We start from the raw sequence: 14233 nt of genomic DNA, 5'->3' as shown, positions 1-14233 counted from the left end.
GCAGGATAAAATTGAATTTCATATTGAAAAAATAACATGTAAGAAAGTTTTAAAGCGAATAAAAGTTGAGCAACTCTCAGATGTGAACTGTAGACTAAAATACACAAATATTATTCAAGAAAAAATTTACGAGTTTGAAAACAGGAACCAAACCTTGGAGATTCAGTGGCAAGCCTAGAAGAAAACCCTGATTGATTCAGCCAGAGAGGCATGTGGTGAGTTTGTCTGCAAGGATAGAAAAATCAGAACTCCATGGTGGACACAGGAAGTTAAAGAAAAAAGCATATCAAAAGTTCCTGGCAAATAAGTGTGCTCTTAGAGAATACAGAGACAAATGTAAGAAAGTGAAACATTGTGTAAAACTAGCTAAAAACAAAGTCATGGGAGGACTTTAGCAAGAACATAAAAAATAAATATCAAGAAGGTGGTAAGATATTCTGGAGGTTGTTGAAGAAGCTTAGAAATGGAGGAAAGAGTGCTGTAAAAGGAGTTAAAGATGATAAAGGTGACATGAAAACAGGAGAAAAAGATATCCTTGAAGTATGGAGTAATTACTTCGAAAAATTGCTAAATGAAACAAGTAGTGATAGCACAGTGGTAAAAAAACACTGACCAGGCATGCAGTCAGGAATACTTGAAGTAGAAAAAACCATCAAAGGCTTAAAATGTGTAAAGGCAGCAGGAGTAGATGATATTCAACCAGAAATGCTGAAGTATGGTGGTATAAAAGTCTTACAGTGGCTGCATTGCATAGTTCAGAAAGCCTGGGCAGAGGGACGAATTCCCGATGATTGGAGTAGAGCTCTAATAGCCTATATATAAAAAGGGAAATAAAACTGAATGTGAGAATTATAGAGGTATTTCCCTACTGAGTGTTCCTGGCAAGATCTATGCAAGTATACCTGAGAAACGGTTGAGAAGAATTGTGGAAGAAAAGCTTGGTGAAGAACAAGCTGGATTCAGGCCAAATAAAGGCTGTCAGGATCAGATCTTCCCTTTACGACAAATAGTTGAGAAAGCATGGGAATATAACAAAGATCTGTATTTAAGTTTTGTCTATCTGGAAAAGGCATATGACAATGTGCCAAGAGAGAAGCTATTCTATACGCTACAGTTATATGGTGTCAATGGGACATTATATCAAGCAACTTAGTCTTTATTTGAGTTGTAAGTCAGCAGTGAGAATTAGATAATGTACAATGTGTATAGATAATGTACATTATCCCCTCTGTTATTCATTATCTATATGGATCACATTATGAAGGAAAATGGTATTAAACATGATATCAGAATTGGAGATGTTAATGTCAGCTCTTTGCTTTATGCGGACGATGTTATACTTATCAATAAATCCACTACGAGTCTACAAGATTCCTTGACTAAATTGAATAACTGTTGTAATAGATATGGTATGAAGGTCAGCAATAAAAAGACAAAGACAATGAAAATAGGCAAAATCATTGAAAATGTCGACTGTATTGTGAACAGAGAACCTGTGGAACAAGTAAAACATTTCACTTACTTAGGCACGATTTTTAGTGAAGATGGTAAATTAAATATAGAAATAGACAACAGAATCAATAAAGCTGGTATAGTAGGAAGTCAATTGAATAAATTCATATGGAATAAGAGAGAAATTAGTCAGAACACTAAATTAGCTGTATACAAGACAGTGTTAAAACCAGTTTCAACTTATGGATCTGGGTCAGAAGTAAAACACTTGACCAAAGACTAGAAACCACAGATATGAGAATCCTGAGAAAGATTAGAGGCGTGAACAGATGACATCAATGGCAATATCATATTAAAAACGAGGACATTAGGAAAGAACTTGACATTGCCAGCATCCAGGAATGCATTAGCAGAGCTAATCTCAGGTGGTATGGTCACTTAAACAGAATGGGCGAAGAAAGAATCGTCTAAGGCACTTTGTACCGTATCAATAGGTGGATTGATACGGTACAAAGTGCCTTAGACGATAGAAACATAAGATCTGATAATGTTGGAGTCTTGACAAGTAACAGACTGATTTGGAGGAAAATTGTAGATAGGAAGTTAGTAATGATGCAAATTTTTCATGTAGTACTATCATATCCTGTACACCACTTGAGGATACATGTCAGAAATTTGATGATCTTTTGATTCCTGTCGCTATTTTTTAAAGGATTATTAATATTATCATTATTACAAGAGGCCTCCAAGGACTCAAGAAGCACCACAGATCACTCACTCAGTGGTGTAGCTAGAGCTTCTGTTACTCGGGGCAGTCTCTGAGTTTGCTGCCCCTCTCAATATACACCAAATATACTATAAAAAGTCAAAACAACATAGAGGGAAATAAATTAAAACCCTATGTTTATTTTTGAAGTAAAACTTTAATTTCAACATTCTAAAATGTTATTTTTCTTGCTTTTCTCAGCAAAATCGTCGATGACATTGGCAAAGTCTATTTCATAGTAATGTAGGTAATTCTTAATCTATTTTATTTAGAAAAACTCCTCTCACAACTAGCAACACTGACTGCAATTGTGAGTAAAATTCGCAGTAGTATTACAATATTTGGAATTGAGTTCTCGGGACTGTATTTTAGAATTAACTGCAAAAGTTTAAAATGTTCAGAAGTGCCACCCGGGGTGGACCGCCCCCCTCTGCTCCTCCCTAGCTAAGCCTCTGCACTCACCATATACAGTTTGTCTTGAATTCATTCATGCCATCTGTACTAACCTTCAGAGGTAAGTCAATCAAGTCAAGCACAGCTCTATAAGAAAAAATCTAGTGCTCACCCCTTTTTCAAATGCATTCATTCACAACTTCCACTGATGCCTTCACTGAAAAGTAAGACTTTTCCCACCAGCTCCGAAGACAATGCACTGTCGAAAAGGCTCATGCCTTGTTATTCCTACCCCTAATCTTGTTCCATCATATTCTATCCTTCTCCTTTCCCCAAAAAATTTCTATTTCTCACCTTTCCCCCAAAGAATTCTCAGCCCACCCTTAAAAACCCTGGTTTTAAAATTTGCATACCTCTTGCCTCACCCACAATTCTCCCACATCTTTCTATCTCCACATTTCCAACCCCCCCCTTTCAGTCATACTTCAGCAGTAATACAAATGTATATTGCCATAGGTCAGATGCCACTGAAATAAGAAAACAATCAGGAACATCCTACAACGGTATGTCCAAAATTATTCTTCCCATATGTTTTCATGTATCTGTCTTTAAACATCAATAATGCTCTAAAAATTGAGTAAAAAGCCAATGACATTATAAAAAAAGGGGTATTTCTAAACAAAAATAGCCATAAAAATTAATATTTATTTAGAAGAGTAACATGAAAAATTTTCCAGAAATAATACCTATATTTATAAATTTCACGTTTAAAAAGTTATTTCTTTATTATCATGAACTAAGTAAGTTTGAGTCTAGTTGCCGACTAGAGGAACTTTTTTTAAGCCTTTCTTTGACAAGTTTCCAAGTTAGTTGATCTTTTCCATGGGAGAGTGGATTTTTTCTCCAAGAAACTGGGGTTTATCATCTCATAAGTTTAAGAAAATCAACCATAGAACCCATACCATTCCAGACAATAACATATTGCATTAGGATTATGGGCCACAAGGTGACACTTGTCATTCAAATGTCTCTTCACAGGATGCCAAATATAATTAGTGATAGTCTTGAGCCAGCTATCTCTGATTGGCTACTGGGAGACTGAACTGCCCACTCGGCCTCGTTATTTATTAGTTATTATTTATCGTTATTAGGCTAGCTGATTTATTTTTAATTAATTTTACATTTCTATCAGAATGATATGCATATATTCTTGAGTATATAGCCTCTAGAGATATACCAGATATTGAGTATAAAATTAACATTTTAATTTTTTATCTAATGCCACTCTTATTCATCAACTATATAGATCACATTATGAAAGTAAGTAGTATTAAATCAGATATCAATGGAAATATTCCACTCAGCTCTTTATGCATTTTTTTTTTAAACACTGACATACATACAAGAGGTCTTAAGACTTATAACACATGACAGTGGATAGTGGGGCATGCAATCAGAGTGAAGAAAGAAATATGTTAATGCGTAATTAGCTAGAGGTAAATAAATGGTATGAGAAAGACAGACTGTTACAAAGAATAGAGGTAAATGGAGTGAAGGAAGAGGATAAGTTGTTAAATGAGTCTGGAGCTAAATAGTACATGGATGCTGGATAGCAGCAGCTGGTCAAAGTACATGAATTGATGCAAGTAGGAGAATGGTGATCAATTCAGTGGAGCAGCAGGAAATACCTACACAAGAGGCAATATGCAGAGGTGGAGCATCTATGAGAAAATTATTGAAGGAAGTCAATGAGAGAGGGATTATCTATTAAGCGAATAGCTCTTGTTGTTATAATCAAGCAATTGGAGGGAAGTTTTTGGTGCACCACCCCCAGATGTGAGAGGAATATTCTAAGGTTTGCATACCTCTTGATAAACTCTGATTAGGAGTTTATTGATGCAAGGACAATAAGGTCATACTTTGCCAAAAGATTACGCAGATTTAGGATTGATAGTGTTAGGAGTCAAAAAGAAGATAAGTAATGTTTTTTTTAAAAAAAGCTTTTTTTTTTCATTAGAAGATCACTGATGTGTAAGGGAACGAGTGTAGTTAAAAGTGCAGAACTCTGAGGTACTTAGGCACCGATGACAAAATCAGATGATAGGGGATCATCCACTATAACACCCAATAAATGACCAGAGAAGCAGCTGGCAATTTGCTCACAAAGGGATAGGAGGGAGACCATAAAATGGCATATTGAAAAGGGGGGCTGTGATGCCAGACTTGATCATCTGTCTTAGAAATATCAAAAGCAACCACATCAGATTCTTTAAATATTTCAATGGACTGTGTCAAAAGGTGGGTAAGGTAAGCAAGGAGGACTGCTGTACAATGTGAATGGCAGAATCCACACAGGTGATCACTAACTGATCAGTTTCTTAGGTAGTGAAGAAACTGGTCCATGACTTTCTCCATACTTTTGAGAATACTAAGGTGAGGACAATGGAGTGATAATTTGAGCGTTGACTTTTCTTACTTTTTAGGAGTAGGTTGAATAAAAGCATGCTTTCATGCTGTCAGATAAATGCCAGATGAGTAGGACAGCTTGTAAAGGCAATACAGGAGGGGGGTTAATTCTGAAGCACTATCTAGGTCACAGGACTTATTAATATGAAGGTTTAGTATTTTTCTGATGTTCTTGAAAGATTAGAGGAGACACACAGGAGATTGTTTGTAGAGTAAGAGAAGGAGATTTGTCTGGGTTGTCTAAATAAGAGTTGGAGGAGGAGAAGACTGATGAAATAAATGCTACTATGTTCCATCAGGATAGAGAGAGAGAGAGAGGTGGATACATAATAAGGAAGAATTGTGCCCTATAGCCATGGCAAGAGACCACAACGGTAGATGCCATTTGAACATTTAAAGGCAGGCTTAATACATTTGATCCTTACAAAGTCTGCTTTAGATTTCTTGATGATTCTTGCACTTGTTATGCTAGCCTGGTTGGCCAAGTGATTAGGAGTACCTGCTCTCTCCAACCAACAGGTCGTGAGTTTGAATCCTGCTGCAGGCATAGGTGTTTGTGATTGTCTTATCTTGTGTACTGTTACAACCTTTGATATGGCACAGAATGACCTTTGCAGCCCTTGCATCATTAAAACCATAAATCAGCAGCAGCACTTGTTATGAGCTAAAGTGCAGGCTGAGCAAAATTCTGGAGCTTTTAGCTTAAGCCATTGAGTGTATGCTGCATTTTTAGTTTAGACTGTTTTGGCACATTTGTTGAAAAGCTTATGCTTGGATAAGGAAATGGGATTTTGCATGGAATGGGAAATAAATGCTCTCCTCTCAGCAAGAATAATTTTAGTTATTAGATCAAAGCAAGTATTTGGGTCAAGAGAATGGAAACAATAATCAGATAAAGGAAAAGAGGCACAGAAATGCTGAAGGTCATACCAACTAGTACCAGATGGTATGACCTTCAGCCTCCATAGTTCAGTTAGTACAGACGAAGCCCATTGGTTGGAAAGACCTGGGTTTGATTTCCATCGTGAAGAGACCTTTATCTGGTCTCTTTTGACTAAAGGTGAGTTAGCCGGTCTCATACGGAGGTAGGGTTTTTTTTTTTTCCACCCAAAATCTTTGGTTTTTCATTCCCTAGAGCAGGCAAACTGGCCCCATGAACACACGCAGACTACAGTCAGAAATACTGCCCTTAGGGGATGCAGTAAGGAGTGGTGACCCAGGTATATTAATTAGCTGTAAGCTTCCTCAGTAGGGGGGACTCAACCTATTCCCCCCCTACCGAGATGGATAGGATGGACAAGTAGATATGACGAGATGAGAAACAATTCAGCTTCTCTTCCAACATGATTCGTGAAATTATAAAAGGGAACTCAGTCCGAATTATGGACAGTGAAATCTCCAAGGAAGATTATCTCGCTGTTAGGACAATTAGATTTTTTGTGATGAACTTTCAGAGATAGATAATAATCAAAAAGGTCAATACAGCCATCTTAATTAGGAATGTAATAAAATGATATAAGGACATCGTAAACCAAAGCAGATTATATAAAGATCTGAGGTCAGACCTAACAAAAGTGAATGTTTCCCCCATTCTTGTGGAAGGCATAACTGAAAGTTTAGGCAAGCTACAGTCAGTAAAGATGCCACCTGAAGTTCAGTGATGAATAACAAATTGGGTTTGGATGTCTGTAAGTGGTGCACACTAATGCATTTGGTATTAAAAAACAAAAACTATGGAAAAGAGGCAGGAAAATATCAACTGCATTCTTAGTGGAGCACACACAGAAGTAAAACAGTTCAACTATTTAGGTAAAAATTTTAGTTAAGATGGCAAATTTGTAAATGTATATGGAATAAGAAAATTATCCCAAACGTTAATCCAGCAGTACCATTGTAGTGAATCTGTGAGTTAAGTTAGAAATAGTTATCATCTACTTGATATTCTATTACAAATGCATAAATTTGAAAATAAAACTATTCATCTAAAAATATCCAATTTGTCTAAACTTCGTTCAGAATTCATTTCATATTTTACTGAAATGAACAGCCTTTTCTCTCCCCCACCCTTCTTCGTTGAAAGAAAACGAATGCTGCTGAATGGTAACAGGAAAATTTTGATTATTTCTTATATATGATTAGTTTAGCCACAATTAAAAATCTCAATCAATCAATGAATTAAGGCACATAATGGGATATGATACTACCTTCATTCTGAAGTTGTGCTAAAAATAAAGATAGGTAGGTACTTGATATCAGTTCTGGTCCTGTAAGAAGAGAGTTTAGATTAAACCACTGGTTCCCAAGTTTGCGAATTGTAAGCCAATGGTCCCGATAATTACAGATGTAAGCCCTTTGCATTCTATAATAAAAATTATATGATTATTCATAAATAGTATGAGAGGTAATTATATCAATAATATTCTCTGTAATGACTTTTTTTTTTTATATAAAACCACCACCAAAGAATTTGCATAGACACATGAGACTATTTTGATGAAATTTTTATGTCTGCAAATTACTCAATGAATCATTATTTACAGTACCGTATTTACTGGAATATAACTCAAACTTTTTTCCAAAAAATTAAAGCTAAAAAATCGTGGTGCGAGATATATGTGGAGATTTTTGGAAACTAAAGTTTTCAGGAAAAAACTGAAAATGGGCAAGACTTACCAAGAATCTCCTACTTGCTATCGTTACTTCTGGCTTCGAGAGCAGTTTTCTTGTGTGCATTGTCAAAGTCATCTACCCAAATAGCGTCATCTTTTTTCCTCATTATTTCAAGCAAAAATTACAAGTAATTTACAAGACTTGGGATACGTAAAAACAAACAGCAACAGTAGGCTAGAAGAGATAGAGCAGCTATGAAGATGTGCATATGATTTGTGCGGTATTAACAAAAGATCGTGCGACCCAACGACAAAGGCAAGCCAAGAGTTTTTGTTGAAATGCTAATTTTCTTCAACTGAATTCGATAATATCTGAAACTGCCATAACAATATTCACTATATATTTCTTAGTTTTAACATGTTCACGACGGAGTGGTGTTTTGCCCATTAATCGTTCCAACGGAACTTCTCATTACCGTTTGTGTGCCACTTCCGGGTCGAGCTAGCGGGCAGACTCACACACACACACACAGATGTGGCATGTTTCAATTCATGGTAAAATTTTATTTGAAGTTAGCCTTTGTGATCTGTCTTAATGACATTGAAAATTTCAAATGCAATCAAATAAACACCTATTTCATATAATTGAAAAATGGGACAATAGTTTTTAGTTAGATACCGTGTTTGCCAGTGCAACATATGGTTTTTGCTTGAGTCTATGCAGCATGGTTTCTGTGGGAGGGGACATGTGATTCATTAATTAGTGCCATTTTTATCCCAGTTGTCTCGAATTGCACTATTTGTTAAGAAATATTACACAGACTGCAAATGTCCCTGTACCTTATTCACTGATACAATAAAACTACTTGTTTTTCTTGCATCTGCATTATAGTGGCTGTTGGGAGGTGGGCATGTTGTTTACCGCAAAGAGTGAGTTACATCACCCTGACGTGAGCATGTTTAAACTTTTTTTTCATGTGTGAGGTATATCTGAAACTTTTTAATTTCTTTTTTCGTAAAGTAAAATCAGGGGTACGAGTTATATTCAAGTAAATATGGTAATAGCTAAATGACTGTTTTCTGATTTTTGAAATTTAGTATGCAAGTAATGCATGTGGTATAAAGTGAAACAATATTAGAACTGGAAGAGATCTGGTTAGTATTCAGAAAGCCCAGTTGGAGTTCCGTGATTTGCTTGTGATGCAGCTAACATATGTAGTTGCCATCACTGTTTTGAAACAATACTTCACTTTATTTTCATATTATCAGAAAACCACAAAGCTAAAATTACATGATTATGGAATTCACAGAACAGGTACAACTATAATGGCTGACATACTCTTTTTTCTCTCTCTCTCTTTTTTTTTTTTTTTTTTTTTTAAATCTGTAGGAGGTTTCTCCCTCCCAACATTCCAAAGACTTTAGAATGAGGATACGTAGTCAGCAGAGTTAATGGATGAAGTCTGAGAAATCTTGAGCCCATTCATTCCATCAAATTGGCATTTTGATTTTAAGTTATTCTACATAACTCATTTTCACCAAGTCATTTTTTTCTGCTTGCACAGGTCTGGCAAATTCTAGTGATCTATTTATTTCACCTTATGTTATCCACGTCTGCCAGTGGTCTAGTTGTGTATGACAAATGCAAATGGATGATCCATTTTTACAGTAGGAAAAATCTCAGTTTCTAGGATAAAACTCTACATATGATCAGCTAACTCAGCATTAAGATACTCATGTTTACTGCAAAACTTCACATCCAACTTAACACAAATTATGCAGACTATAATTTTAAGAATGAAATGGACAATATTTTAGCACAATGTATGCATACTGAAACTCTAGTTACATGTCCTGTAATCTCTCAATATCCAACCTCAAATAACCAATCACTGAAAAGGTGAGCATGTCAACTAACTCTTGTTACCATATCAATTATCTAACCAGCAAATTTCCCAATGCAATAATATAGATGAAAGATTACTGCAATATATACAATTCTATTAGCTACAACGATGAACTCTGATTCACATTAATATACTCAGTGAAAGATTTAATGGAATAAATACAGCACATATAAATAATTAAATGCTAGTTTAATCGATCCTATATTTTATCTCTGTCAAAAGCAACTGACAGATTTGAGTCCCACATGGATAAGAGCCTTCCACCTGTCCAAAGCAAGCTCTTTCATATGCTGACAGTTTTGATAGTCCAATGCAGTTCTAAAGGTTTTATGCCATATTAATTTTGATCTCCCCCCCCCCCCCACCTGGGTCTTTTACCCTCCATAGTGTCCTCAAATACCAGGCAAGGAAGTCTGTCTGGTTCCATTCACACAATGTGACCAAACCAGCTGAGTTGAAGCTTTTTAACCGTGCTAAGAATTGTTGAGTTAGGGATATTCAAATCTTGTAGCACTTGTAGCACAGACGAAATTTCCATAACAAACAGCTGCTGTAATAAATTTAAATGGATTGTTTCGTAATAATCTGTAATTTATATTACAAATTATTACGAAATTATTGACATAAATACTGACATAAATACTTTCATGTCAATATATAAAAGTATTGCCATAAAGATATTTATGTGAATACCTTTATGTTAAGTTAAAGCACTAGGATATACAATGACCTTGTCAAAAAATGGTCATAGTATACTGATTGTATTAGAACAAGACATTTTACTGTCATCTTTCTATTCTTTAGCAACAACTGTTCTGCACATACTGACAAGTCAGCAGATCAAACCTCTCAAATTCTTCCTTCATGAAGACTGTGCTAGTTCAAGTTTGTTTTCTTGATTTTCTCTTATCTGGTCTCTGCACCTTTCCCTTGATCTTTTTTGTTGGTCTCTTCCCCTCAAATTTCATTGCAAATTGATGATAAACCAATTCAAACAAGCATTCATAAGCATTGTAGCCTTAAATTATTCCTAATGTTCAGATTTCTGACTCTGTCTTACTTTCTTTTTGCCAACCTGTTCTTAAAACTTTCATTTCCGTTGCTTGTATTCTATTCATGTCCCTTTTTGTTAATCTTCATGTCTCTGCTGCATAAATCAAAATGGACAAGAAAGTACATTTTACTGCTACATGCTAGAAAATTGACTTCATAAATATACAAATCTCCCACCTTTGGAGTTAACATATTAAATATACGAAACAATTTCAAATAATACAGATGCTTACGATGCGAACAGCTATCAGTACAGACGAAGTCCTTTGGTCGGAAAGACCTGGGTTTGATTTCTGCCAGTGACGTGAGGAATCTTTACCTGGTCTCTTTTGACTCAAGGTGAGTTAGCTAGTCTATGAGGAGGTAGGGGAGTTTTTAACCCTGAAACTCAGGTGTTTCATCTCCCAGAACAGGCAAACTGGCCCCCCCCGTGAACACACATGGATTACAGTCATGAATACATCCCAGCCATATGTCGGTTTCGAGTTGGGATAAAACAGGGGGTTTGGGAAAGCAATGGTGAACTACCCTGTAAAAATCTCACCAGGAATACCTTGTGGACAATGCCTACAAAATCACCTACGGTCAGAAAATGACTAAAAGGGGAAATTAGTCAGTCAGAACTTGTGCATTAGTGTTATGTTCTGTTTATTTTCCTGTAACATTTCATTTCCAAAGGAATAAAATATATCATCATATTCAAATTACAAAAACATGCAAAAGTACACAAAACAATAAGTGAAAACTTAGACTGAAAGCCTAAAGTCCTATGAAGGTCACCCTCTATGGTTGTTAATGGCTAATTTTAGATGTTGAGTGGGAGGCATTAAAGTTTCACAAATCTTGAGAAGTTTAATACAGCCATATTAAGATCAAGTTGATTTTTTTTAAATCTGCTGATTCCATAAAAAGTCTTTCAAGTTTATATTTGTTGTGAAGCATAGCAATTTTCTTCAATTTAATTCCATGCAAAGTATCCAAGACGTGCTTAAGGGTCAAAGCTACATAACTGAGAGGAGAACTGCACATAGCCTTCAAAGGAATGCAGAGAACCAACCAGGGCTTCTGACCTAATGTCCAATCCTCACCTTCTTGAGGTGCACCCTGTTAGGTATCTACCTGGAAACTGAATAGATGAGGATGGGCTGGCAATTTGGGATTTAGCTGACCAAATTGTATTCTTATTGGCTTAAGCCAAAATTTTAAATGATGGTACAACATGACAGAATTTCATGCCAGCTGGGTCGTCGCCTGGTTAAACAAGGCCCCCCCTCCCTTGGTTTTCGCAAGAGGAACCAGGCCAAACAACGAAAAGTCAGCCACTGAAACAAATCTTAAAACACACTCCAACTCAACATCACCAGAGTTCAGGAATGGTACCATCAAGATAAGAAGCCTGAATGGCAAAGAAATGGAGCTAGCTGGGGAAATTAGACATGTACCAGATCAACATAATAAGGGTGACTGAAACAAAAAAGGCAAAAACTGGTGAGATCTTTCTGAGCAATAAATACAAAATGTTATATTCAGGCAATGACAATCATGTTAAAGAAGGAGTAGACATGGTATTTAGTGTTGAATCTAGGCTAATCTTCTTGAATGGCAGGCAGTCTCAAGTAGAGTGATGTGGGCAAATATCAGAATGGGGAACTGGACAATGAGACTGATTTATGTCTGTGGTCCCACAGAAGGTTCTACTAAGGGAGAAGCAGAGGAATTTTTTTGAGGCTTCAGAGAAAGCAACTCACGCAATAAAAAAGGAAAAGATGGTTCCTGTTGGGGATATAAATAGCAGAGTAGGAAGTGATTGTCAGACATACAAAAATATTTTATGAAAATTTGGAGAAAAGAGCAACGCTAATAACAATGGCAAACACCTGTTGGATTTCTGCTAAGGCCATGGACTGGTTATTACTAACACAATGTTCCAACATAAAAATGTGCACAAATTCACATGGAGAGAAGAGGCAAGGAATAAGAACTTACTTATTCATTGACTATGTTATTGTTGATAGTGATATTTTTCCACTGGTGCAGGACACCAGAGTGTACAGAGGATTTGAAACTGGAAGTGATCACCATTTAGTCTTGAGCAGGATAAAATTGAATTTCATATTGAAAAGAATAACATGTAAGAAAGTTTTAAAGCTAATAAAAGTTGAGCAGCTCTTGGATGTGAACTGTAGACTAAAATACACAAACATGATTGAAGAAAAAATGAAAGAGTTTGAGAACAGGAACCAAACCTTGGAGATTCAGTGGCAATCCCTGAAGAAAACCCTGATTGATTCAGCCAGAGAGGCATGTGGTGAGGTTGTCTGCAAGGATAGAAAAATCAGAACTCCACTGTGGACACAGGAAGGTAAAGAGGCAGTGAAAGAAAGAAGAAAGCATATCAAAAGTTCCTGGCAAATAATTTGCACCAGTAGTAGAGTGTTCGTAGTGCTTATCGTGTTTAGGTCTGTCTTTATTTCTTTATTTGGACATTACAATTAAAGACATAACATTTGTCATAATTTTTATTTTAGAATATTATTGGGGTTATGATAATGGATTTTACTTTTACGTAATTTTGAATTATACTATACTGTATAAGACAATCAAGGAAAAGAAGGAGTAGCCATTGTATTCAACACTAAATACGAGGCTAATCTTCTTGAATGGCAGGCAGTCTCAAGTAGAGTGATGTGGGCAAATATCAGAATGGGGAACTGGACAATGAGACTTAATTGTACTTATGGTACCACAGAAGGTTCTACTAAGGTAGAAGTAGAGGAATTTTTTCATGCTTTAGAGAAAGCATCTGACACAATGAAAAAGGAAAAGTTGATCCTTGTTGGGGATCTAAATAGCAGAGTAGGAAATGATTGTCAGACATACAAAAATATTTCGGAAAAATTTGGAGAAAAGAGCAAAGCTAATAATAAATGCAAATACCTGTTTGATTACTGCTCAGGACATGGACTGGTTATTACTAACACCATGTTTCAACACAAAAATGTGCACAAATTCACATGGAGAGAAGAGGCAAGAAATAAGAAAAGTCTCATTGACTATGTTATTGTTGATAGTGATGTTTTTTCCCTGGTGCAGGACACCAGAGTGTACAGAGGATTTGAAACTGGAAGTGATCACAATTTAGTCTTCAGCAGGATAAAATTGAATTTCATATTGAAAAGAATAACATGTAAGAAAGTTTGAAAGCGAATAAAAGTCGAGCAGCTCTCAGATGTCAACTGTACTAAAATACACAAAGATTATTGAAAAAAAAAATGAAAAGGTTTGAGAACAGGAACCAAACTTTACAGATTCAGTGGCAAGCCTTGAAGAAAACCTTGATTGATTCAGCAAGAGAGGCACGTGGTGAGGTTGTCTGCTAGGATAGAAAAATCAGAACTCCATGGTGGACACAGGAAGTTAAAGAGGCAGTGAAGGAAAAGAAGAACGCATATAAACGTTCCTGGAAAATAAGTCAGCTAGTGCTCTTAGAGAATACAGAGACAAATGTAAGAAAGCTAAACACTGTGTAAAACTAGCTAACAAAAGTCATGGGAAGACTTGGGCAAGAACATAGAAAATAAACATCA

General features: G+C 36.0%; 1 protein-coding gene across 4 annotated transcripts in view; it reads right to left on the bottom strand.

Annotated features, from left to right (window-relative positions):
• LOC150095087 (ataxin-3-like) overlaps positions 1–14233 on the bottom strand; it is a 156510-nt gene that overhangs the window by 65685 nt on the left and 76592 nt on the right. For 3 of the 4 annotated variants that reach the window (XM_090411688.1, XM_090411690.1, XM_090411691.1), the window contains exon 4: positions 7282–7436. In XM_090411688.1, the coding sequence (XP_090267814.1) occupies positions 7282–7436 (155 nt within the window). The remainder of the gene's footprint in view (positions 1–7281; positions 7437–14233) is intronic. The other variant, XM_090411689.1, reaches the window with a different exon arrangement.

Source organism: Typopeltis vanoorti, chromosome 21 (genome assembly GCF_054136105.1).
Source record: "Typopeltis vanoorti isolate ZY-2024b chromosome 21, IOZ_Tvanoo_1.0, whole genome shotgun sequence".
Classification (NCBI taxonomy): domain Eukaryota; kingdom Metazoa; phylum Arthropoda; class Arachnida; order Uropygi; family Thelyphonidae; genus Typopeltis; species Typopeltis vanoorti.
Note: the sequence above shows the minus strand (reverse complement) of the source record. Positions and strands in the feature narration are given on the sequence as shown.